The following is a 27,136-nucleotide window of genomic DNA, read 5'->3' as shown; positions in this document are numbered from 1 at the left end:
ACCCTGGTTTAGCATTATGTGAACAAGCCTTGGGCTCATCAGCACCGCTCTCCTCCTCTGCAACAAACCTCAGTTAAGATTAGCCACCGTCTAAAGTTCAGCTGTAATGCGAAGCTCCAGTTTATTTAAAATGGAAGCGAAAGCTTCCGATCTCCTCCTTGTGGCCACGCTGGAGACGATGGCAGGGAGGAGGAAGTGAACAAGCGAGGCACTCATGCACGTAATGCTAAGCCATACATTAGCATTAAATCTAAATGCGGCTAATGAAAACTGAAGGTGCTACTTCATTACTGCAAATGTGACAGCAAAACTAGAATGCCAACAATATGATGTGAAAACGAACAAGTTTCCCCTAAGAGTACTCCAATAAGGCTCAAAAACATGGAACTGATTCTGAAACAAGCTTTTGGTGATGATTATTTATGATAGGGACTGGGTGCGGCCCTCTAGATCAGTGTTTCCCAACCTTTTTTGGGCAACGGCACACCTGTTTAATGAAAAAAATCTCGCGGCACACCACCATTACAGCCCCGTGACGTAAGCGCGCAGCGTCACGCCGGGAGGGACGCACGAAAGTGAAAGTTTTTAATTTTCCCCCCTCCCCCTTGCCGGGGAACCTCCAAGCTTTGGGGGTGGGGGGGGGAGGAGGCAGCAGAGCGAGGGACTGAGGGACGGCGGCAGCTGAGGCGGCGGCGGCTGTTGTGGTGGTGGCGGCGATAGCGGGCGGAGGAGGGGGCGGCGGCGGGAGTTGCTGCTGCTGTTGTTGCTGCTGCTGCCCGGACATGCCGGCCTCCTCCTCCGCTGTCTCGCGCTCCGCCCTTTTGCACGCGCTGCCCCGCCGCTCGGCACCACCACCGCGGAGCCGCCCCCGGCTCGACGCGGATCCTCGCCGCCGTCACCTCTCACCGCCCGACTCGCCCGCCTCCCTCCCACGGCACACCAGCCGATGTCTCACGGCACACTAGTGTGCCGCGGAACACCGGTTGGGAAACACTGCTCTAGATGATGCTGGACTCCAGCTCCCATCAGCCTCATCCTGCACGGTCATCTGGAGGACCATCCCCGATTTATAATGTCCCCAAGAAAGTCAACATTTGCGCCGCAAAACGCAACCCCATAATCATGCCTTAATGTATTCAAATGCTATGCTAAAATATAAAAATGAGCCAGCATTCCTATGAGATCAGTGTTTGCATCAGTGAATTAAAACACTTGAAATGAAAATATTCTGCTTATAGAAAAACAAAATTTTAATTGTTGATCAGATCCAGCTGAGAACGGTGAAAGAGCGTAACCCTCTTTTTTGCATTGCTATAAATGGAAACTTTATAAATGATTACTTGGTGTTTAGCTAAAGGGTGGGGAGGAACAGTGATTAGCATTTCCACCACCACCCCCTGCTCTTTTTAAGAGCTTGATTGTGCCTGGGTATCATTTTGCTCACATTATTTTAGTTTATTTTAAATAAATTAGATTGGGGGAAAAGGTGAGTATGCTTTCACATGCATTAAAGCCTTTCTCGTCCTCTCCTTCAACGTGCAAGCCCTGGGTGCTCAGAAAGGTCGCCGCGTGTGTGTAATCCATGCAGCATTTACTTGTGACCTGCTGCTGACGCACATCATGGAAGGAGGTTGGCAAGGAGGGAGGGGATGCAATATGCTAATGCTCTAAATGAACTTCTCCTGTTGTTCTTGGCCCTGAGGAAACACTGTGGAAACACATTAGGCAGCTCAACCAATGTTATAACCAACGTCCATTCCCTATGAGCATTAGCTTCTTCTGGGGGAAGGGGGGAACCTTCTGGAGCTTCTCCTCTTCTCTTCCTGCTCACTACAGGCATGACAAGACTACAACAGCCTTTCTCTTACACTACTTTGAACAGTGGTAAGCAAAGGGACCATGTGGATTAACGTGCTGGAGAGCCTTGTGTGAACAGCTAGCAAGTTGGGAGGCACTGATCTGGGTTACTGCCAGAAATACTGGAAATAATGGCTCTCTCTGTGTGTTGTAAGGCCTTCCCCATAGAGCACAATGTTCAGCACCATGGAGAGCACTTCATTTGCTGCATTGGCAGGGCTGTCGTGCTCACGCTGCCCACTCAGCCATGATAGCCCACCATTGATAGTGGGAGGCATATTTCTTTTCGTGTGCCTGTTCCCATGTACGCATAACTTTGGGGTTGACAGTGGGGAGCCTTTAGCAGCAACAGGATCATACAGGACATGAGCATTGAGCCCTTTTGCTTCCTTTGCCTTACTTGGCTGTAGTCCACTGTTTCAGTCTCTCTCACACACACCAATTTCAGGTTCACCTCTGGAACCTGGACCAACAGAAACAGAGAAATGGAACTGGAGCAAACAAGGCAACCAGGAAACACAGAGGATGGGTGAAGGTTCAGCCCACTGACCCTTTCTGCTTACACCCACCCACACACCCTGCTTTCTTGTAGTGGACATGTGAACAACGGTTCCATTGCATCTGATTGGGCTCCTCCCGTGTGTGTGTGTGTGTGTGTGTGTGTGTGCTGATAGGGTGGAACAGAGGTGGGAAAGTACATGGCGGGGGGTGGCTTCCCAAAATGGCAGCCCCTGTGTTGATCTCGCTTTCCTTCCCCTTCAATCTATAGCCATTGAAATATGTGTCATGATCTCATTGCATGGTGCTATTTCCTCACTCCAATGCAACAACAATCAGCGAATGATGTGTCACCTGTTTCCACCACTCTATTATATGAGGAGCAGGAGACTGAACTCAACCTGGGACAGAGTTGCTGTTGGGCTTCAAATGAGAGGAATATGCACTTGTTTAACAAAATTGAACACCTGGCCAGGAAGTGGGCTTTCAGTGATGCCATTGGGGGAGGCCTTTGGGGCAGAAGTTTAAACCCCCCCCCCCATTTAGCAAAACAAGCAGGAGGATCCCCAAATGCCTCAGGGTGGGGCTGACCACAAGTTGAAGTGAAGGAATACATTTTACCATCTAAAGGAGCACCCCACCCCACCTTGAGACCATGAAATTCAGAGACTAAAATTATCTTAATTCACCATAGACTGGCCCCTTCCTCTGATGTTCACTTCCATGTGGTATGATGCTCCTCTGGAAATGCAGGCGATAGCTATCACCCCACTGTCAAGGACTCATGCTTGGGTGGGTTTGTGGTGGCAAGATCCACCAGGGCTCTCCCTATGCCACTGTTACATCATGTAACAGATAGGCTGCTATGGATGGGATTGCTTGCAGCCACCACAGGGATAAGCTTCCGCATGATGAGACATCGCCCCACTGGCTCTTCTAGAAAGCATGGCTTTAATTTGGCGAGACCCAGCAGCAAGTTCCTGTCAATAACCCAGAGGCCCTTTTTGACTGGAGAGCAAGAACTTGTTAGTGGCCAGCGATGGACATTTCCATGAAATGCTTTATGGAGCACATGTTGCCAGGGGAATGAGCACTAATGGAGCATGGCGAAGGTGAGGAGGCTGATCCAAGGTGGTCCTTATTGTTCCTAATCATGTCCTAAAGGCTTCCCCCCACCCCTCAAGGTAAGTATCACACATGATATTGGTCTTACGTAAGCTGTGCTGCCATTGAACGAGGCTCAGAGAAATTTCCCCGTGAGCAGGTGACAGTAACCGTCGCTGACATCCTGTGACAGGCAGGCAAGCCAAAAATAATTACACAGCGCACAGCCCACCTGTAAGGAATCAGGGTGCCCTACAGCAACCACTGCGCTGAACTTGCACGTGCTCTGAGCCGGTGATTTAAGAGGTAAATGCAGCCTGGCTGGGGTGAAACATGGGACTGGATCCCACCCTCGCCCACCTGAGCTACATCCCAATGGCTTTGGGATGGATGCAGAACAGATGGCATTTTGCCTTCCTTCCCACTAGCCTCTCCTCAACATTAGCATTCTCTGCGCAATAACTTGTTGGGACTTGCTTACAACAATTGGTCCAGAAATCGATAAACGGACATCACATATTGACAAAGTCATTGGACACTCAGCTTCCTCCCCTCATTACGAAGCGAGACAGTCCATTTTTCCATATTTCAGCAGTACGGAAGGTTTTCAGTAGGCACTCCATAATCAAAGCAAGTTTATCTGATTTCCATTTCCTGACCAAGACAGTTTTAGCAGCAGCTAACAAATAAATGGTTGGTTGGATCATTGGTCTCTAAAACGACAACAACAGTTCTTGGCCATTCAGGGCCAGGAGAATATAACACAGATTATCAGGACCCTGGACCCTGTCCCTCCACATGCTGGTAACTATTAGCTTATAGCCCATGGGTAGGCAAACTAAGGCCCGGGGACTGGATATGGCCCAATCGCCTTCTAAATTCGGCCCACGGACGGTCCGGGAATCAACGTGTTTTTACATGAGTAGAATGTGTTCTTTTATTTAAAATGCATCTCTGATTTATTTGTGGGGCACAGGAATTCATTCATTTCCCCCCCAAAAAATATAGTCCGGCCCCCCACAAGGTCTGAGGGACTGAGGGCCCCTTGCTGAAAAAGTTTGCTGACCCCTGATAGCCTTTGGCCATAAAAACAGTAGCAACAGGCTTAGGGAAATGGAACTGTAATGGAACTGCTACAGCCTGACTTTGCTTGTATGGTGTATGAGATATTTGGCAACATACTGGGAATTAATAGTCACATTACAAGTGGATGAGAGTAACCTGTTTAGAACACAAATTCTTCTTCTATTATATAATTTTCCCAAACGTCTTTTCCTAGAGAGAGAGATGGACCATACAGCCATACAGAATGGGTGGTATCCAGACAAGTAGCACTGCCAGTGCAAGGACTTCTGGCTGCACAGTGCAATATCCCCTCCCTCTCATCTCCCTGCAAGTCCCACTAAATCTGTTTTGGGGGTTCCCCCAATCCTTTGGAGCAGGTTCGGGAAGGGTGTGGTGGCAAGCAGAGAGGGACAGGAAGCTACGTTGTGCTTCTTTGCTCTGGTGGCTTCACCTGAGATACGGTATTCCCTACAAAGGAATTTTCTGCAGATGCTATCACACCGCAGGTAAGCTGAAGTCCAGGCAGTCACAAAGAATTCACTGTATAATTAACTAAACAATACAATGATCTACATGGCTACTCAGAGTAGGTCTCTTTGTGTTTCATGGGGTTTGCACCCTGGTAAGTGAGTGCAGGATTATAGCCTTGACTGTCTTGTGAGGAAGGAGCAAAAAGGTTGATAGCGATGGGGCCAGTATCAAGGCAAAACAGATATTAAAGGCAGCCTATGTTTATAAGAGAGTGGTATAAAATCAACAATAATTTTAACATGTTACTAATAAAATAAAAATTATTCTGCAACATTTAAAAATCCCGGCACATGTCAGTGATTTTGCAGTTGGGACAAAACACTATAAAGTAGGAGCCAGTATTGATGCTGTTTTAAACTGAGCAGTTAGGGAAAATACTGACTCCTTAGTATTTTACCTATAAAACTAAAATAGTTAAATAATATATATATATTAAAGTACAACCCTCTTCTTTTCACAGCACCCCACCCACTCCCCTGTGGCTACAGGCCTAAGGCAACTCCTTCTGGAGTGCAACTGAACATAGGGATTATGCATTGGTGAAAAAAAAGCAATAACCAGGCTAGACTAAGACTAGTTGAAACCTTAGAACTGTACTAAAATGCAGGGGTGGGGTACCCAGGAAAAAATATGAAACTGTATAGTGCAATGACACATCACTATGGTTAAAGGAAGCAAATTTTGATGCTTAGGATACAAGCACTAAGTTCCCTTTTGCACCCAGCTTTAATCCTCCTTCTATATCTTCGCAATAGCCATGCGAAGTAGGTTAGGTTGAGAGATGTTGCCTGCCTCAATTTAGGAAACAAGCAAAATGCAATGAGAAGCGAGTTCGAAATATTAACTGCACATGCTCAGAGTACTTTCTTTTTGTTTACTGCGACTGTCATGGGCAGTTATATATTTTGCTGATAGGAGTCAGGTTCTTAGTGGCTACCCACTGCTATAACCCAACCCATTTATGAATGGTGCACTGCATTCACCCCCAGTCTCCCAAAATAATGAAAAAAAATTTTCACCTTGGGTGTTAGGACCACAGCAGATCCTCCACTGATGCTAATGATGGGTACGTTGGTCTGGGACGAGATGAAGTCTAGAATCTGCGCCACGGCTTCTGTGCCGATGTTGTCCTCAAAGACGATCCCGTGAATTTTCGTGCTGGACAGCATGTTGCAGATTTGGGTCAAGAGAGTCCTGGGGTTGGTGTCGTTCACTACTACGGTGACCGGGTGGATCTCCAGAGGCATATCCAGGAAGCTTTGGTGCGTCAGCCGGCTGCGGATGTGAACAGGGTAGGAAGATCCCCCGAAAACCACGGCCACCGTTACCACTGGTTCCCCGGAGCTTGGCAGCGAGTCATCCATTAGGACAGCTGAACAGCCCAGCACCATGGAGAGGACCAGGGTGTTTGTCAGAGCTCTGCCCATGTCCACCATGGATTGCCTGCAACCCAGGACAAAAGAAACATTTGTCGGAAAAGGACAGCAACAAAGGATCCAGAAGGAGAGCTGGAGGGAGGCATTAAAAGATGCTGTTTTGCCAGCAGATCTAAAGTCAATCGCACACAACTGTTTAGCCACCAACGTGGGCCAGCCACCGAGCGTACGGGAGACAAGGGAGCCAATCCCAGCCTTCCGACAAGCTTGTCTGCACGATATGCCACTTTTTGAACACCTGCTTGCTGTGTGCATGCTCTGCATTTTTAGTCTCACATAAGGACACAACAACAACTTAGGGGAAGACCCGTGTGGAGTGGTCCCTGAGCAATAAAGCGACAGGTGGATTTATTCCACAAAGCAGTCGCTACGCTATTCCCCCCCCTTAATATAGGCACATTTGACGCCATGCTTTCTTCCCTCCGAATCCAACCACACCTGCTTCACCCATTCCCTCTGTCAGATCAGCTCTCTGTTTATCAGCCTGCCCCCAGCTTTCACTCTCCCTCCTTCCCCACTTCCCACCCCCCAGCCTTGCAGTCAATCCCTTCTCACAATCCTTTGCCCTTCCTGAACCTATAGCCACCTTTTCTCTTGCCACTAAGCTCCCCTCCAATCACAACCCTGTTGTTCCCAAACATCCGCACTCTGATAAGTTTCCTTCCATCATCCTGAACACCCTTTCATCGGGGGGGGGGGGAGGGTTGAAGAACCTGTGGCCCTCCAGAAGCTAACAAGACTACAAATCCCATCACCCCTGGCCACGCTGTCTGGGGCTGATGGGAGATGGACTCCTGCAGCCTCTGCCAAGCCACAAGTTTCCCCATCCCTGATTTAATCCCAGCCACTTCTACGCTTTCCTCAACCCAAATTTCCCTCTGCTGCCACCCAGTGGCCTTTTCCCAATGCTTCCTCATTCTAGCTTTTTCCTAACGGGTCTCTTTGATTTCTTAGCGTCATTCAATCACTGCTCATGTATTATATATTTCCTTTTTAAAACATTCACTGCAGTGATCTCCATTTTTATTCTTCTTCTTTGGTATATTTTATAGGGCACATAGGCTTGGTAGGCAAAACATCCCAGATTCAGTCCCTGGAATCTCCAGGTGAGGCTGCCTGAAACCCAGCTAGACAGCTGCTGCCAGCCAGTGCAGTTGGTACTGACTAATGGTCCGGGCTCACTATAAGGCAGCTCCCTATGTTCCCATTTTGGTTAGAATAATGACTCTTCTAACACACAGGCTAGACAGAGGCAAAAAGAAGAAGAAGCAAAAAAACTCCAATGCAAAAGGCTTGAGGCTAAATTGCTTGGCGCTTTGTATAGCTGACAATCAAATATTTAAGAGGGAAGACTCTCCCATTCCATCAGTCATCTGCACTGTAAATCATCACTGTAAATTCAACACTCATTGGCATCCCTGCCAGCAACCGCCCGTCACACAATGTTCTGGATCTCTCTCCCCCTTCCGCTGCATGAATTGGAAGATCAGCACATCTTACCCTGGATACTCTCAAAGCAAAGGCAGCTCATTCTGTAGCATCATAAGGTAGAAGTGGAAGAAAACTGCCCTTCTTCAAGCCAAGTCTAGGCTTCATCGAGGGCAATTTAATTGGGTTATGCTTGGCAAATTGGGTTATGCTTGCTTTGGGTAAGGGGCTGCTCTGCTTCGGACCATTTCAGATGAGACCTGCTTTGCTTCAGATCTACAGTGAAGGGTGGCTTTGGTTTTCCAAAGCTTCATGTGTCTCTTCATTGACTATAATGAAGAAATCAAGAAATGTACAAATAAAATAAAATAATGGGTTTTTTAAAACCCTTTTGCCAGAATTGGATGAAACTTACAGGTAGTGTAGCTGCTTCTGAAGGGGTGAAAACCAGCCAAATTTCAGATTAATGTTCTCCAAAGATTCACAGACCTCCCTGACTTCAGCCAAATGCAACTAGGGTCAGAATGGGATGGAAAGTGGAGGGGGAAAGGAAGTGACTTGCCTAATTGCTAGCACTCGGGCATAAACAAACAACTGCAAGTGTCAAGAGGAATTAGGATGCAAGAATAGGATTGATTTCAAGAAAGCTTTGGTCTGGACTAGAATAAGATCACACACTACCAGCAACAATTCCAACTGTTTCAACTTTGCGGCTCCTAGAAGAGTAATCATCCCCTCCAGTTGCAACTGGAGAACCCTGGTAAAGTCAAGCTCTAGTTGGAAGCTATAGCTGTCAGACATTTGGGTTCCAAAGAACGTTTGCAAACCAAAACACTCACTTCCGGGTTTGCGGCGTTCGGCAGCCAAAACATTCAAGTCAGAAGGTGTTCGAGATCATAGGTACGACTGTACAGTGGTGCCCCGCAAGACGAATGCCTCGCAAGACGAAAAACTCGCTAGATGAAAGGGTTTTCCGTTTTTGCGTTGCTTCGCTAGATGAATTTCCCTATGGGCTTGCTTCGCAAAATGAAAACGTCTTGCGCTTTTTAAAAAAAGCCACTTGAAGAGGCGCAGTTGCAACGGACCGTGCTTCGCAAGACGAAAAACATCGCAAGACGAAAAGACTCGCGGAACGAATTCTTTTCGTCTTGCGAGGCACCACTGTATATAAAAACATAATAAAACATTAAACATTCAAAAACTTCCCTTTACAGGGCTGCCTTTAGATGTCTTCTAAAGGTTTTATAGCTACTTGCCTCCTTGGCTTGGTGGAGCATAACTCCATACCCTCTGACATTTCGCTGATGAAAACAGGGATGTGTTAAGGAAAAGCGTGACATTCCGGGATCAAATCAGAAGCTGGGGCGGCTTCTGTAAATCTGGGACTGTCCCTGGAAAATAGGGACACTTGGCACGCTCAACAAACTACAATTCCCAGGATTCTTTGGGGCTGTCAGATGTGTGCTAAATGGTGCTTTATATAGTGTGGAAGTGAAGCGTGGCTACCTCAATCTCCCCCAGGGCCCCAAAATGTAATGGAGGATCCCTCCATGATCTCCCCTCCCTTTGCAGTACAGTGGTACCTCGGGTTAAGTACTTAATTCGTTCTGGAGGTCTGTTCTTAACCTGAAACTGTTCTTAATCTGAGGTACCACTTTAGCTAGTGGGGCCTCCTGCTGCCGCTGCGCAATTTCTGTTCTCATCCTGAGGTAAAGTTCTTAACTCGAGGTACTATTTCTGGGTTAGCGGAGTCTGTAACCTGAAGTGTCTGTAACCCGAGGTACCACTGTAAAGTGTAATTCAGTGAAATTCTGTGGCACACCATACTTCTCAGGTGAAAGAAAATTACAGGTGCAGAAATGAAAAATGTTGAGATGGATGTTGGTGCTAATAAAGAACGACTGGGAACAATATGGAGAAGTTAGGCAAAAGGCTTCTCTCGGCTGGGGCAGCTCTCCCTCAAAGTGGAAGGGAGGAAAGGAAAGGGCCACCCAAAACACTTTGCTACCTGAGGTAATGAACAAAAGGCACCCCCCCTCCCCTCTTCACATACAGAAGTCATCCAGACTGGCAGTAGAGCCTGACTTCACCACTAGTTATGATATTATGTCTTCCACAGTACCTGAGGCACAGGGCCAGATTAAGGCCTTCAGAGAACCTAAGCCAGCCTTTCTCAACCTGTGGGTCCCCAGATGTTGTTGAACTACAACTCCCATCACCCTTAGCTAGCAAGGCCAGAGCTCAGGGATGATGGGAGTTGTAGTCCAACATCTGGGGACCCACAGGTTGAGAACCTAAGCCCTGAAAAGAGTATGGTGCCTCCCATGTAATTCAAAATAAAAACAGTACTAAAACATAAAATAAAATTTTCTTCTTTGAAATGACACTAAACTTACACTGCTGAGGCCGCAAGCTAGTTTGGGGGCAGGGGGAAGACAGGCCATGTAGCAAGTGATGCAACTTTTTTTACCTCATATTATCCAATTTTCTTAAAATTTTGTACACTTGTTGAATGAGCATAACTAAAACTAACATTTTAATCTTTTCCCCATCCCGATTGTGAGGGATGAGGGCTTGAATTTTCAAAAAAAAAAAATATGACCATTTTAGCCTTGCCAGGCTACACAAAAACATTAAAAGCTCAGCCCAAAATGGAGATGTGTCAAAACTAAAAACACCAATCTCTTCAAAATTTCATGGGCCTTAATACGATATGTCACATGATGGACTTACTGTAACTTTTAAGTTACAAAAGTTAACATTTTAAAAAGTGATTAATAAAATGAATATGATTCGGCAAGGCAAAAGAGGCAAAAACGCTGGATCACTTGATATGGAAAGACCCATCTCTGAAGAGAAAAAAATAGGAGGCCTGGAAGGAGCAGCCATGGGGATGTCATGGCTCCCGTCCCTCTGCACCTGCTGTCTGAAGCAGTTGCCTCACTTTACCTAACGGTACGGCTGGGTTGGCAAATACCGGTCACATACCAGTAAATTCAGATTGCACAATTACAGTTGATTGGGAGATCTTTCCCATCTATTTCCCCCCATCTACTTTTCCGATAAGGAAAGTGAGGGGGAAATGCAAAGAAAAGTGGGGGATCCACACTTCTTTTGATGCAATTCTACCTAAACATTACTCAAACAAATCAGAACAAAGGCTCATTATATAATGGCTGCCACTGTCTAATCACTCGAAAAACAAATCAGGATGAATGCTTGATAGACAGGTCTCCTGGAAGTGCCCAGAGAGAAAATAGTGCCCCACTAGAGTTCTAAAACTGGGTTATAAAGTGCCCCTGCAAATTAAACATTCTCTATGTTTCCCCCCCTCCAGCCACAAAGGAAATCTGCTCCATGACTCCCCAATTCTTTTGCCTCTGTTTCCTGAGCAGTTAATAAAAACCTTCTTCTCCTTTCCTTCCACATTGCCCTTGGTTCCACAGCAGTTCAGTCTCCGAGTGTCCTTGAGCAATTTTTTATTCTTTTAAATGATGTTGGGGAGCAATATTGTCACTCCCCCTGCTGCCCATCCTCCTGGTCTTATGACTCCTGCTGTCCCTGTGGCTGTGAGCTGCCGCAACGCAGCCTGTCTTCACCATTTCATTTCTTCTTCTTCTTTTAAAAAAATTCTTTCACAGCCTGATAGGCACCTTCAGTTCCATCAACTCAAAGATTAAGTACCAGCGGTAATAATAAAAAATTTAAAACACTTCAAGGGGAAGAAATTAGCTCTAACGACTTCTTTGGATGAGGCAGCAGTTAAAACTGCAGGTCTTGGGAAGGAATGCTACAGGGCAAAAGACACACAGGTTTGGGAGCAGTCCCTAAAGCTAGCCTTGTCCCCCGCCCCAATCCTAAGCAAGATCACACTCAGATTCCATTGACTTCACTTAGAGCCGGGCTACTCATTTAGATGGCTGCGTGAAACACCTGCCCTTTTGCTAGTGTTTTCCCCTGCAAATGCGTAAAGCGCGGAAATAAAAGATGCATGCATATGCATCTTTTAAAAGCACCTTTACGAGTGTCTGGGAAACTTGATTAGCATAGCGATGCTTCAACAGGCATGCATATCCATTTCACACCGCCACACGTTCACGCCATAAAACACCAACGTTTCTTGCAATAATTGCAAGCCATAGGGCTGCCCATTGGTCAGCATAGGATAGTGAGGGACCCATGGCCCTGCAGATTTGGCTGGACTCCCATCGCCCCTGGCAATTGTGTCATGCTGCCTGGGGCCAATATGAGTTGGAGGCCAACAACATCTGCAGATCCACAGGTTCCCCAGCTCTACTGCCGGCAAATGGGGACAAGGTCCCTGTCGCAGCCAGCAGCTTGAAGAGCCCTCTCTGCTCAACTTTCTCAGCTACCTCAAAAAGGTCCCTTTAGTTCCCTTTTCCAAAATGGCTTTGAGCGGCATAGAAATGGCCGAACCGAATCAAACCACTCTAGCTTGGAGTCCCAGCTCCAAGTCAACTGCTTCAACAGACTGCAGAAAGCCAAGACGAGCAGTTATGAAATCTAGCTGTGAGCCTTGCACATTTCCGAAACTGTGTGAGTTACTAAACCATTTAATAAGACTGATCTTTGTGAAGCAGAAGGTTGGGAAGTTTTTAATGTGTGACATTTTGATGTATTTTTAATCCTTGTTGGAAGCCGCCCAGAGTGGCTGGGGAAACCCAGCCAGATGGGCGGGCTACAAATAATAAATTATTATAATATTATTATTATTGGGAACCAAGAGTGGGTTGCAGCCTGAACTAAGGTGAAGTCCAAACAGTGGCACTAACACCATACACATTTTTGGTAAAATAAATTAATAAGCAAGCAAGCCAGCAGGTTCCCAAATGCATGGTTAATATAAAGGTGGGTCCCAGGTCTGAAAAGGTTGAACTCTTCTGCCTCATCCAATTACTACCTTGTCTATTTGCCAAAGTGGCCTCTTTGCAAACCCAATTTGAGAGGACCTACTTCTAAGCACATGTGCAGAGCATCAAGGTCATGCTACCCAAGCCACAAGGACTGAGAGGAATTCTGCTGGCTTCCATCCCACTGAGGGAGTTTACCAGAATGTGCTACATTACCTGGGGGTTTTTTGGTCCTTTGGATGAAATCCTATGTGTAGCTCAGACAGGTGTTCTCAACATACAACCCACAGAATGGGGAAGCTTGAAAAACTTCTTTTTAACCTCCTTGCTCTTCACACAAGATGCAACAGGTGAGGCGTCAACTCCCTCATTTGGCTGTTCTCAGCTTCTGCCATTGTGATTTAACTCAGCTGTGAGAAAAACTGGGTGGTTTTCAACTAGGTTTTACTCCTAATGGACCTAATGGACTCCTAATAAACATGACAAAGTAGTCATGTTTATTAATTTTAATGGGTCTGTTCTAAATATTAAAAAAAGTTAGCTGAATACCGCCCTCACACACATTACAACCATTTCATTCCTGGCTATTTAGGTTTTATTCATTATATTTACACATATCTATAATGGCCCATCTTTCAAAACATTTTATAAATTCAAAGCAAATCACAAAAATTATTAAGAATGTAGTACATCATACCATTTTAAAACTCTAATAAGATTGATTAGATTTTTACTTTGAATGGAGTTTGTATCCAGCCATTAAACATTGTTCTTCCATCCATCTTTATAAGTTTTGGGAGGCTACCAAACCACATTCCTCATCCTAATTTCCCACAACCACTCAAAGCCATCCAAGTTGATTAGGGTTGTCATCTCCCCCCCCCCCCACACACACACCTTTGAAGCTTTCTGTATCTTCAAAAGTGACATAGCAGGAAGAAAATCAGCAGGTGAACCTTTCCCCCATCAAGATACAGGAAACCTCTCAGGAAAATATTGCCAACACACATACATAAACACACACTACATTGAAATGTGTGCTGTAGACATATGTAATACACACGCAACCATCCCTGAAATGCAGAATTTTATTTATTTTATTGGCTCTGGTTCCTGTGTATTTTACAACACACTTGCATGCAGAAATTTAAGCAAGCAAAACCTGTCCCAAACAATTCCTCTCTGTGCCAGGAAAACCTCATGGGCTGAATTTCTGCATGCCAGGTTACAGTTTAAAGGCACAACTGCAGGAGGAGGAGGAAGAGGGCCAGTGAGCAAGTTGGCAGGCCCAACATTCACTGAGCAAAATTCCATTCCACCCCAATGCTAACACCAGCTTGATGTCCCAAGCGCAAATGTTAGCATTTGGAAAAGGAAATGCAAAAATTTAACGGCAAAAACTTGGCCAGTGATAATCCAAGTATTAACAGGGTTGGAAGAGGGCGGGAATCAGTTTTGCCCTGGGCTCCTGCTCTCTTGCCGGCACTAATCCTGGTTTCCTCTCCATCCCTCTTCCTCTCTCTTTTTGCTGCAAGATGTCAGCTGCCAGCAGGAGTCTTGGAAGCACCAACTGTAATTAAAAACTGGATTTCCAAATACAGCGCTGCTTTGTGGGGAGAACATCCCTTGCTGGGCGGACCTTTGCCTGCTGGGCTCCATTTAGACAGATGCAAGCACTTAGCTGAAAAAGCAACTGGAGGAAACAGGGCATTGGCAGGGCCCAGGATAGTTGCACTCCTGGCGCTTCCCAACACAATCCTCAGCACTTGCCCACCACGCCCAATTTCTTTTCAGAAGATGGATACTAGAAGGTCATGCACACACTCTGAAGATCGTTCTCTGGAACTAGGTTGGGCTCAAACCATATTCTAGCAGGGGTGCTTTTGAATCTGGCAGCCATTCCCTGCATTAGTGAAGCCAAACATATTAGGTCATCTGCGTTGCACTCTTCATGTACTGTGCACTATCCCCTTAACTTTTGCACTGTTTTCTTAAGTGCCACCCAGACCCCAGACTTCATCTGGCTTAAGTGAAACACTGCTGCAGGCCTGCATTAAGACCCCTGCCAGGGGAACTGCGTAAACTAATTGATGGATCAATCCATCAACCTCTGATGGATGATTTAGTAGGAATGGGTCCAGCATCACTTTCGCTGTGCATGTGTGCCAGTATCCATACTCAGCAGAGTTACATCTCAACGCAGCTCCTTCCTTGGGGTTGAAGATACACACAGTAGACAATAAACACTCATGGATGCCATAAAGATTCAGTCAAGTGTAGAAATTTACTTGACAGGTATAAAAGCGTATTAGTAGCAAATATATGCAATCTTTCACCACTACCATGGTAAAGGCATACTTAAGAGTCCAACAAGAGTCCAAGTCTCTCTCTCTCTGCTTCTCTCCCCACAAGGCGCAAGCAAGAGACTTACAAGCAGCTACAAATTACAGTGGTACCTCAGGTTAAGTAGTTAATTCATTCCGGAGGTCCGTTCTTAACCTGAAACAGTTCCCACAGAAAATGTCCTTGCATAGGAAAAAACAATCTCAGCCTTCTGATGATTCCTTAAACAACTTCTCCGTTTCTGGAACAATTGATTCTCACACAGAGAGAGAGAGAATGTCCAACACTAACAAAACAGAATTTGCCAACATTGATGTGGAGTCAATATTCCATAGTCAAGTTACAACAGCTAACATTGACATCAAAGGACTTGTTGTGACTGTGTTATACACTTTAGGGCAGGGGAGCCCAAATTTTTTCAAAGAGGGCCAGATTTGATGAAGTGAACATGCATGAGGACCGACTGAAATTGTAGAACTTTATAAAGGAGTTTTTTAAGCTTCTTAAAGGATTTTACTGCTACAGGGGCTAGATTAAATCAACCAGCAGGCTGGATTAGGCCCCCAAAACAGACTTTGGACATACCTGCTTTAGGGGCATCCAAACCATAGCACTTTTAATTCTTCTATTATTTAAGTACAGAGCTGTGGCACATGGAGTAACTCAATCAAAGTGCAGAATACACCGTCGGTGATTCATCCTATGAATGAAATCTGTCTTGCACAGAGTCAAACCACTCAATATTGCAGGGGTAGCTAACCTGTGGGCTCTCCAGGTATGGCAGGACTAAGCATCTCCCATCAGCCCAGCTGGCAGAGCCAATAGTCAGGGATTCCAGCAAAATCGGGAGGGTCAGATGCTCACCAGCTCTGCGATATTGTCTACTCTGCAAGGTCTCAGGCAAAGGTCTTTCTCAACGTTGCAATCTGAGATCTTTGGGGATGCCAGGAATGATGGGAAACCCATATAATTCTGTGTTCTTTCACCAAATTGCAGCACCTCCAAGTATTCATGTTAAAATTCCTATTTTCAATTATAATTGAAGGAGGAGAAATTGCTTTGTGACAATTAAAAGAAAAAAAATCTGGATAAACGCTTTTCACAGTACATTTGCTTCATATTGCGGGGCAGATCTCCTAAAATTTGAGCAACTGCTAAAAATGATGAATGGGGTGATATAACCCAACTTCACATCTGTAATGGTATGCATAAAAAGTGCTCTCTGCCCCACCCCAAGTGTTCTTTCGACTATTAATACCAACTGTAATGATTGTACTGGAGATAATTACCTCTGATGCTGTTCCAGCAGAGGTGATTAAGAGAGTCTGCTTATGGCATTTCCTTCCAGTACGAAGGAACTCACAGCACATTCCCTATGCATGTCCGAAGTATACCTCATTGAGTTCTATGAGACTTGCTCTTAGTTAAGTTTGTATAGCCTTCAAGCCTGTCGATTCTGTCCCTTTCTGTATGGATGGGGCTGCTATATAAGCACTATAGAAAATGTTCACTATTCATATATTTGGGGTGGGGGCAGAGAACAGGATAATCTCAGGTCTGCTGAACTGGGCTGCTTCTTAGAGGAAGAGTAGGATGCAACACGGTAGAACGGTAGAAGCCCTTTTCAAATAACAACCGAGGAAGAAGGAACGTGCGGAAATAGGAGAGTAAGATTCATGTCCATGGGACATGTCCTCTTTTTCATGGGTAGAGCCATCATAGCAATCCATAGTTAAGTCAGTAAATGTCTCCTCTTTTTTGCTCTTCAAAATATGGCAACGCTAGATGGGGTCCCATCCCTGACTTCCATGCGTTAATTCAAACCTGTACACTAAACAAAAGTATCTGGTTCTGTGCACAATGCATGCACAGTAAATCCTTTTGTTTTACATGCACAGTAAGTTCTATGCACAGAGCATGAATTAATGCATTTAAGTTGGGTGTGGTGAGTGAATGAGTGCAATATCAGATTTCCCCCCTGCACGCTTTCCCTGTTGTTTTCTAGAGAGGAATACATCACACACACACACACAAAATACTATGTCACCCACTCTACTAGAAAATTCTTCTGGACAAGTCCCATAGAAATGACTTTCGATGAGGTTTGCACAGCACCACCTTATGGTCCTGGATGGGCCCAATCTGTCTATCTCCCCACACGGCCACCATTAGCAATTCCCAAAATCATCTGCCTGAGGCAGCCGCCTCGCCTCACCTCATGGCAGGGCCTCCTTTGGAAAGTAACGAGAGCCAATAAATCCATCACAGTGCGACTGGCGTTATAACTCTTCTCAAAACATGTTCATCCATATGCAGCCTGGAGAGCAGGGATTAATGATGACAATCACATGGCTGCCTATCTCCACGGAAAGGTATCATCCTCAGCGTATCCCAGGGGGCACAAATCAGGAAAGCACTCTGTGCTGTTGCAAATTATAGCAATGCAGCCATTCTGTGACACTTTGAAGAGAGGAGTTCTGAAGAGCAGACTAAACAACCGGGGGAGGGAGGAATAACACCAATGCAAGTGGGTCAATCCTAACGGGGGGAGGCACTAGAGACTCCCTGAAGTTCTCTAGGGATTTGATATCTGATACCCTGCCCCATACACACACCATAGAAAACATTCAGATGTGTCAATTAAAGGGTTGGCTGTATTAGGCTTTGGCCTAAGATTTGTAGGGTGCTTTGGACACTCAAGATTTGCACCTCTGCTGAAATGTGAGGATCATTTTCCATCCTTATCTCTAGCTTAAATGTGGCATGTTTAAACACTGGTTTAGAGCAGTGTGCAATGAACACAATGAGAGGAAGGAGGATTGCAAACACAAACACACAATCCCAGCCACATGCATTCATCAGCTCTGTATGCACAGAGTCTACATCTCTGCAAGTTATATACACAAGGCGGTGCAATCAGGGTGATTGGTTTGTGCTTAAGTCTCCAAGTCATGCAATCCTGCATGCATATAGGCTCCATGCACGTATACTGGATGAATGTGCGAAAGTTGGGAAGGAGGAAATGGGGGGAGCGCAAACCTGTCCGTCCGCCCCCCCTGGTGCATTCTGTTCATCATATGCGTGTTCAAAACATGACAGCAGGGCCGTCTTAGCCATAGGCACTAGGGGTGTGGGGCACCCGGGCGCCGGGCTCTCAGGGGTGCCAGGCCGAGAGTCCAGGGCCCAAGAGTCCGAGGAAGAGCCCGCCCATCGGTCAGAGCACCACAGCAGGCTCTTCTGTTGTGGGAGGCTCTGCGCCGTGAGTTTGGGGGGTGACCGAGCCAGCGAGACGCCGAGGCAGGCGGACGGCTCCACCCTCCTGCATGCCTGGGACTGGGCAACAGGGGAGGTGCGTGCCAGGCGGATCTTTGGACCCCTGGCTCATTAGGGATGATGGGAGTTTTAGCCCAGCCTCTGGAGGGCAACAGGTTGGCTATCCTTGCAGTAGACTTTGCATCTAATATAATCAGTGCTTTTTTTCTCTAGAAAAATAGGTGCCGATACTTGCCATGAAGTTGTTACAGTAAGCGCCACATTTTTTAACAATGAAAAAGAGGTGCCATTACTGTGTACCCTTGAGTGTACTCCCTGAAAAAGAGCACTGAATATAATGCATGTAAAACATGCATTCCAAGCAAATACAGTGGTACCTCGGGTTACAGACGCGTAAGTTACAGACTCCGCTAACCCAGAAATAGTACCTTGGGTTAAGAACTTTGTTTCAGGATGAGAACAGAAATCGTGCTCCGGTGGCACAGCAGCAGCAGGAGGCCCCATTAGCTAAAGTGGTACCTCAGGTTAAGAACAGTTTCAGGTTAAGAACAGACCTCCAGAACGAATTAAGTTTTTAACCCGAGGTACCACTGTATCAACTTCCCCTGGCACAGAGACAAAATGAAGGGGAAAATGTTTCAGCGCCTTCATTTCTGCATGTCAGGCGGAGGGGGGCTGCTTCAGACTCTTTTAAATGCATGTGCTGAGGGGGGGCGGGTAGATTTTTAGGTTGGTAGTGCAAACTGCAGAACAAGGTTTGAAGATCTGCTCTTGGAGCCTATATCTAGAATCCGTCAAAGAGCATTTGTTTTTGTTACTTGTATACTTCATAACAATGAAAAAGGGTGTTCAGAACCATTATGGGCCGCTAAGAGATTTCTACTTCAAACCTGGAAGGCTAAATGTCTGCTATCAGAAGACCTCAATGCCCTTGCTGAATTTCAAACCACTTTTTATAAAGGCTAACTTCACTTGGATACCTATCTGGACATTTGGATGACATAGATCGAGCTTTATGTGTAAACTAAGACGGATGAACTGATGGTTATTGCATTGCGAATGTGAGCTGATGGGCTTTTCCTTCTTTTCCGCGCTTCCTCCTTTCCTTTCACTCTTTTTGGCTTTAATAAAATTGTGATAAATTAGAATACTTCGTGACAAGAGACATGGATATTCCTGAGGAATTATCACATGCAGCCTGAAGACCAGAAGTGTCTGCTCCCAACCTCCTTCTCCCTAAATGGTGTCCTCAGTCTGGCTGCTGTTAAATGTCCAAGGTAAAGCAAAGAGATGGACAACCCTAATGTAAGGCCAACTTTGCCTCTTTTGTTCCCTCCCCTCTCATTCACCTCATTTTGATTTTTTAGGAACCAGCCAGCCAAATAGAAAATAAGAGCACCTTGAAGCATTGTAGGTAGGTCTCCCCCGCCTTCATACCTGACACCAAGGAAGGGCCATAACTCGGTGGTAGACCACGTGTTGGATGCAGAAGGCACCCAGTTCAGTCACTGGTATCTCTAGTTAGGTGAGATAGCGGGTAGGCCCCATTGTCTGAGTTCCTAAGAGAGGTCCCGTAGGTCAGATGAGACAATATTGGGCTAGATGGCCAAAGAGTCTTAAACATGATATAAGGCTGCTTCCTAAAAGGAAAACAATATGGATGGCCTAGCATTGAGGATAGGCTTTTAAAGAGAAGATATTTCAAGGTGGGAGATTAGGCAGAAGACAGCGAGGATCCCAGGTGAGAGTTGGGAGGGTCCACCCTCATGACATAGAATAAAAGTTAAAATGTATTGTTGACAGAGGGCTCTGTATTCTTTTTAACATCCCCCCTCCTTTCTATTCTTTTCTCTTTACTTCTGCTCTTTCATTCCCCACCCCCTCTTTAGATTAGTTTGAATGTTCCTGTATTTTACGCAGAAAACTTTTAATGAAAATTTGATAATAAAAGGTTCAGTACTCAAGTATGCATCTGAGCTTTGCACAGGAAAAAAAAAGAAAGAAAAGAGGATAGGCTTTTAAGGCCTAAGTGGGGAACCCAAAGGAGAAAACAGCCAGGACAATTCAGTAGTACATCAAGGTCCTTATTAATTCACTAGGAACAGGAATTAGAATTACAGTAAACTGTAGCCAAAATAAAAAAATTCCTTCCAGTAGCACCTTAAAGACCAACTAAGTTAGTTCTTGGTATGAGCTTAGGTATAGGTATCTGAAGAAGTGTGCATGCACACGAAAGCTCATACCAAGAACTAACTTAGTTGGTCTTTAAGGTGCTACTGGAAGGAATTTTTTTTATTTTGACTATGGCAGACCAACACGGCTACCTATCTGCAACAGTAAACTGTAGCCTGTTTGATGTGCCACCCTCCTTCACACCCTTTCAGATGCAGAGTGAGGCCACTGAGGGCTTTGGTGGCAATAGCAGCTGCCTCCTCCCCAGCTATTCCTTCTGAACCACCAGACATTCCCCTCTGTTGCAGGACTGAGCCATGTAAGGTGGCTGCCCTGTTCTCCATAAGTTAACTTGCTGCCCTCAGGTGTGGCAAAGGATGCTGTCTCAACACGGACATTGAATTAAGAGTTAACTGTCCATCTGGTTGGCCTTAGTACAACGAATGGCGGAGGGGGAGCGCCATCTTGTCCTTTGCGCCTCAGGCGGCAAAATGTTTTGGGCCAGCCAGCCCTGACAGCCTAGGCTTGCGCACCAAACAGCCACAGGCGGTTCCTACCCTTGGCGAGGGTTGCAGGGCTTCTAGCCGCAGCTACCCTTGTGTACATAACCCCTTGTTATTAGAAGCATTGAGAGTCCCATGGACTGCAAGAAGATCAAACCTATCCGTTCTTAAGGAAATCAGCCCTGAGTTCTCACTGGGAGGACAGATCGTGAAGTTGAGGCTCCAATACTTTGGCCACCTCATGAGAAGAGGAGACTCCCTGGAAAAGACCCTGATGTTGGGAAAGATGGAGGGCACAAGGAGAAGGGGACGACAGAGGAAGAGATGGCTGGACAGTGTTCTCGAAGCTACGAACATGAGTTTGACCAGACTGCGGGAGGCAGTGGAAGTGCTCTGGTCCATGGGGTCACGAACAGTCGGACACGACTAAACGACTAAGCAATAACAAATTAGAAGCATCAAACTTAAGAAAAGGGAGGATCCAGATTATGTGAACAGAGATCTCCCATTCTGCCAGCAGGAAATGATGCGTATCAGTGCTATTACAATGCAGGCTTCATATTTCTTGCCACATTGCATGAGCATAAGACATGTCGGTCCTCAGCACATATGGGCCAAAAGGGGGCCTGCCACGGGGACGTATAGGAGTTGTATTGGGATGGCAGAAGCAAGGGGAAGAAATATTTGGCTCTCAGCAAGGAGAAAAGGTGGGAGCTAAATGATGCTACTATCCTGGGCCAGTTTCTCAAGCGTCTTAAGCTAGGAGGTAGTTCCTAGGTCCTAGTGCCTGCCCGATCCTCCTCAACCTCAGCATGGGGAAATGGAGAAGGCATTGAAGCCAATACAAACAGACACCTGATACCTTCTCAGAGCTGACATTCGCGGTTATTGTGACTGCATCAAATTTGTGAAGGCATCGTAACATGACATACTCAAGTTTACACACTCCAGCCCCCCTGCCTGGGCTGGGCCGGGCTGGTAGGAAAGGCTCTTCTATTCATTGCTGTGAATTTCCAAGTATTTTTAGCCCTGTGATCAATAATTCATGGTGATTATGGCATCAACTGCCTGAGACCAGTTAAAAAACACACCAAAAAAAAAGAGGCCCAGAGTCTCTTAAATCCAAGATTCGCCCATTTTAATTTCACTTCAAGGACATTTAAACACATTGTAGGCAGCACTTTCTCCCCATAGAGGCTAATAAGTTTCTTCTGTATCAGATTTGATGCACCACTAACACTACAGAAACTCCTGCATCATGCTTCAGCTGCTTTGTGGCTCCATCTTCAGCTTCAAGGCTACCTCTGACTAGTGAGAAGAGTTATGCACACCGGAACCAGCCTGCTTGACACCAGGACTTAATCTTTAACAGAAGAAGAGCCAACGTTCAAGTATCACAGAAGCAGGGACAGACTTTGGTCTTTCGTGGCTTTCCTGCCGATTGAAGTGCAGAGTGTTTGACGACTGGGACATTCGCAAGGAAACCAAAATGCTTGTTTACAAAGCTATTGTACAACCAACCTTACTGTATGCTTGTGAAACATGGACCGCTTATAAACGCCATCTCCAACTCCTCAAAAGATTCCATCAACAGTGTCTCCAAAACATTTTACACACCACTTGGGAAGACAGGCAAACTAATACCAGTGTACTGGAAGAAGCAAAGATCCCCAGTATCAACATCAACTTTGTTGGACAGGTCATGTTGTGCGGATGCCTGATTATCGTCTTCCAAAGCAACTTCTCTATTCCAAACTTAAAAATGGGAAGCCTAATGCTAGTATTCAACAAAAGAGGTTTAAAGATTGTCTCGAGGCAAATTTTCAAAAAACGTAGTATAAACACCGACAATTGGGAAACACTTGCCTGCGAGCGCTCCAAGCGGAGAACAGCCTTTACCAAAGGTGTCATGGGCTTTGAAGACACTCAGGACGCAACTCAGGAAGCAAGGGAGAAACGTGCTAAGAGGAAGGCATGCTTGGCAAACTCTCACCATGATCAACTCCCGCCCGGAAACCAATGTCCCCACTGTGGAAGGATGTGTGGATCCAGAATTGGCCTCCACAGTCCCTTACGACTCATTGTTAAAACCGTGTTTATGGAAGACAATCTTACTCGACTATGAGTGATCACCAAAGAAGAAGAAGAAGAATAGGGCTGCCTCTGAAGATGGTTTGGAAACTTCAGCTAGTGCAGAATTCAGCGGCCAGGTTGCTCACCAGAGCAAGGTGGTTTGAGCATATTAATGTTAGACAGTGAAAAGGAGATTGGAAACTCAATGGTTCCTTCATAACATTAAGTTTGCTACTCAATGCTAAGATGACGATCCAGAGCCAGAGAGATAGATCGAAAACCAGAAATGAACAACAAAAGTAATGTTATGATTCCCTGAACATATCATACATGAAATGTCATTTGAGCTATGGGGGCATGTGTGTGTGTGCATACACCACAAGTGTCCCGAAAAACAGGAACATCCCATTTCCCCGCACAAGAGTACAGTGGCCATTTTAAGTGCACAATTTCATGCTGAGAACTCGCCCTAAAAAAGGTGGTTTTGGGGGGGCTGCGATATCGCAGTGTGCCCAAAAATGAAAATGGATTCTATGCACCCTAATGGTGGCCAAGAGGCAGATACTGATGAATTGGAAGCATAAAGATACAATTCCCCTTAATCAATGACTTGACAACATGACAATATTGGCAACATATGAATGGGCAGCTTATAAATGCAGACTCTCTTTGGATAAATGATATTTGGAATGAGTTTACACAGAATATATTTGGTTATTGATAACTATGTGTGTATTAGGATAAAAAGATTATAAACATCTATATACTAATGTATGGAAATGTAATGGAGTATCCCCCCCTTTTTTCCATTCTCACTCACTTTTTTCTTTTTCTTTTTTGGTCACTCTACCTTTTTATAAATGAAATTCTTTGAATAAAATACTAATAATAAATGATTGCTTCATACGGACCAAAAAGGGTCGCCCTTGTGAAATTTGCTAAAGGTGCGCTATAACTCTTTGACCTTGCTCTAAGGTACAGCGCACCCTGGTTCCTATCCAGCAAAGCACTTACGCATGTGCTTAAACTAAGCACAGACTTCAATGGGATTATTCACAAGCATAATGTTAATAATCATACTTGAGTGCTTTGCTGGGCTGGGGCCAGATTGTTCACCTCTTTCCTCATCTCACTGTCCCCTGTATCTCACAGCAGCCCCTTAACCTGCAAAAAATAAAATACAAAAGAGGCGACTTCTTAAGGGCAAATGCAAAGATCAATTCAACTAGCTCTAAAATACACACTATTCCAGGGCTAAACAGTAGCATCTCCTTAAGTGCCAAGTTGCAACACACACACACACACACACACACACACACACACACACAACAGCCAAGGACAGGATAAAGAGAACGAGGGTGCCATCTCCATTTCTAAATACAGAATTAAATTGAGGTCAGTACGTTGCTGGGACTTTGGAAATCCAGCCAGAAGAACCCTTCAGCTCTGCTTGCAGAGCACCAGAGTGCCATGACTGACAACAAGTGGTCAGAACCTGGGGAAAGGGCACCTCCGAGAAAAGGCTTGATGCCTTGTTTTCTGATTCAAGAGCACTGGCTCTACAATGCACTGGGATGCAGTCTCTATAATTCACACCCAGTTGGAACACCTTGAGCTTGCAACGCAATGTCACAGGCACTCCGAATCTCAATAGCACCCATTGTCTTATTCAAAGGGGACACCCCTGATCTGTGAAAGTGCCTTCCCCAATTCTCTCCCTCAGGAGCATTAAGAAAAGAAAAGCTTGGGGAGACATCCTTCACGAGCCTGCAGGCAACATCTACGTTACATACAGAGATTGGCTTTATATTAGCTGAACTGTGATAGCTGCCCCCTCCCAAAGAATCCTGGGATTCACAGTGTGCAAAAATCCCATTAGACGTTCTAAATACCCGCCTACAGAACACTACCAGCCCCAAGATTCCACAGGGAGAGGAATTACTGCTTAACCAGTATATATATCTTCTGTTCTGTAGACTAGGGGTAGGCAGAAGGGAGATCATGATCTAGTGGTAGATCTCTGGGTAATTTGAGGTAGATCAGCTAGGATTTCCAATTCACATATGTTTAGCAGTGGCAACAATGAAGTGACTTCCCCTGAAATTAAGAAAGCTGGCAAGGGGAGAGTAACCTGGTTTGTGCAGCAGGACTCTGAGCTTGTTGTGTGTTTGTTTTTGGAACTCCAAACAAATTGATGGTCTCTGAATTCTTCAGTTCTGATGGTGCTAAGCTCAAGGGGAATTCAATCACATTGCAGAAAATCCAGACAAGCACACTCAAAGTTGATTTGCTGCTCTTGCGTAACAAACCCCACTGCCCTAAACTGGCTTTTTGGCAATAAAGAAAGTGATGGGGAACTGCACTGGAAAGTGTGGCGATAACACTTGCTTGACACAATGTTCTCTCGACACCCAGACATTCTGAAGGACATCCAGAATTTGCGAATATGAAAAGTTTGAAGTGTTGTAGCAACAACACTTCTAAAAAGCTCATGGACAACATATACTATGGAATAATCAATAACTTCAGATAAGTAAGAAGCAGATAATGGAGATCACAACATTCACCTGCTCTAATAAACCCCTGGAAAAGGGGCCAGTTCAGGGGAGGTCCTGAAGTTCTGACAACACTCCACGGTTTAAGGACATCCCAAGCAAAAGCAGGCAAACTTTGTCCATCACTTGCAGTAGGTTTAATGTTTTAGATGGAAGGTACGTTTCTGCCTAGATTGCATTTAATTTGATTTTAATAATGTATGCACCCTGTCCTGGGACCATTTGGTGATGGGCAGGTTTATAAATCTCATAAAAAACAAACTCTAGTGCCGAGCGCCATCAGCTATGCAGCCCAAATGGGACTGCCGAGAAACAGAAGAGAGGTGTCGGCATGTCTGGGATAACCCTCGGGGTTTGGAGAAATACGAAATACATTTAGGGGAAAGCAGTAGCAGCTTGTGTGGCTGGGCTGCACTGAGGAGCCTCCCTCCCGACACTGCCATCATCAATGAAGCTGACCTAGATGGAGATGGGCAGGGTGGCTGGAAGGTCAGGATTGTGTGGGCCCATGGACAGGAGGAACACAGACTTGGCTAGACCAGGGCACCCCTGCAGCCTCAACCTCACCACCACACCACCCTAATCCCAGGTAAACTGCAGCACTGGTAGTGCCAAGAGGGCAGCTCTGAAACTCCACCCTGCCACTACTGAGGGGAAGATAAAGGGGAGAGAAATCTCCCCAATGGACTACTGAGAACAGAACATGCTCAGCGACCACAGGATTCTTAGTAATGAAAAGCTGGGGGAGAGGGAGGAATGGAATGGAGCAAGTGGTCTAGCACCCTGAACAGGTGTGTACCACACTGCAATGTCTCATTGCAGGACCCGATTACCCTCTTGACTAATAAAGGTAAAGGGTAAAGGGACCCCTGACTATTAGGTCCAGTCATGGACGACTCTGGAGTTGCGGCGCTCATCTCACTTTATTGGCCGAGGGAGACAGTGTACAGCTTCCAGGTCATGTGGCCAGCATGACTAAGCCGCTTCTGGTGAAGCAGAGCAGTGCACGGAAACGCCATTCACCTTCCCGCCGGAGTGGTATCTATTTATCTACTTGTACTTTGATGTGCTTTCGAATTGCTAGGTTGGCAGGAGCAGTGACTGAGCAATGGGAGCTCACCCCGTCGCGGGGATTTGAACCGCCGACTTCTGATCAGCAAGTCCTAGGCTCTGTGGTTTAACCCACAGCGCCACCTGTGTCCTCTTGACTAGTAGCAAGGCACAAACTGATCTACTTCTTTCAATCAGTAACAACCCTTTCGAACAAAGATGGGACCAAAAGTAGCACTAGAAGCACCAAGCCCCCCCCCCCCCGCTTCTCTCTGTTTTTCTCCCTTTGATATACCAGCAGAGAGACGACAATTCTTTCACTGAGTGTAAGTAAACAAGCATACCTAAACTCCAGACCCTAGTCAAATCATCGTCCT

The 27,136-nt window shown here is 45.7% G+C and overlaps 1 protein-coding gene across 3 annotated transcripts in view; it reads right to left on the bottom strand.

Annotated features, from left to right (window-relative positions):
- GRIN2C (glutamate ionotropic receptor NMDA type subunit 2C) overlaps positions 1-27,136 on the bottom strand; it is an 89,329-nt gene that overhangs the window by 51,554 nt on the left and 10,639 nt on the right. For 2 of the 3 annotated variants that reach the window (XM_081184525.1, XM_081184524.1), the window contains exon 2: positions 6,075-6,498. In XM_081184525.1, the coding sequence (XP_081040651.1) occupies positions 6,075-6,491 (417 nt within the window). In that variant the 5' untranslated portion in view covers positions 6,492-6,498. Of the gene's footprint in view, positions 1-6,074; positions 6,499-15,126; positions 15,168-27,136 lie in introns of those variants that run through there. The other variant, XM_081184526.1, reaches the window with a different exon arrangement.

The sequence above is a fragment of the Podarcis bocagei genome (assembly GCF_964188305.1).
Source record: "Podarcis bocagei genome assembly, chromosome: 2".
Classification (NCBI taxonomy): Eukaryota; Metazoa; Chordata; class Lepidosauria; order Squamata; family Lacertidae; genus Podarcis; species Podarcis bocagei.
Note: the sequence above shows the minus strand (reverse complement) of the source record. Positions and strands in the feature narration are given on the sequence as shown.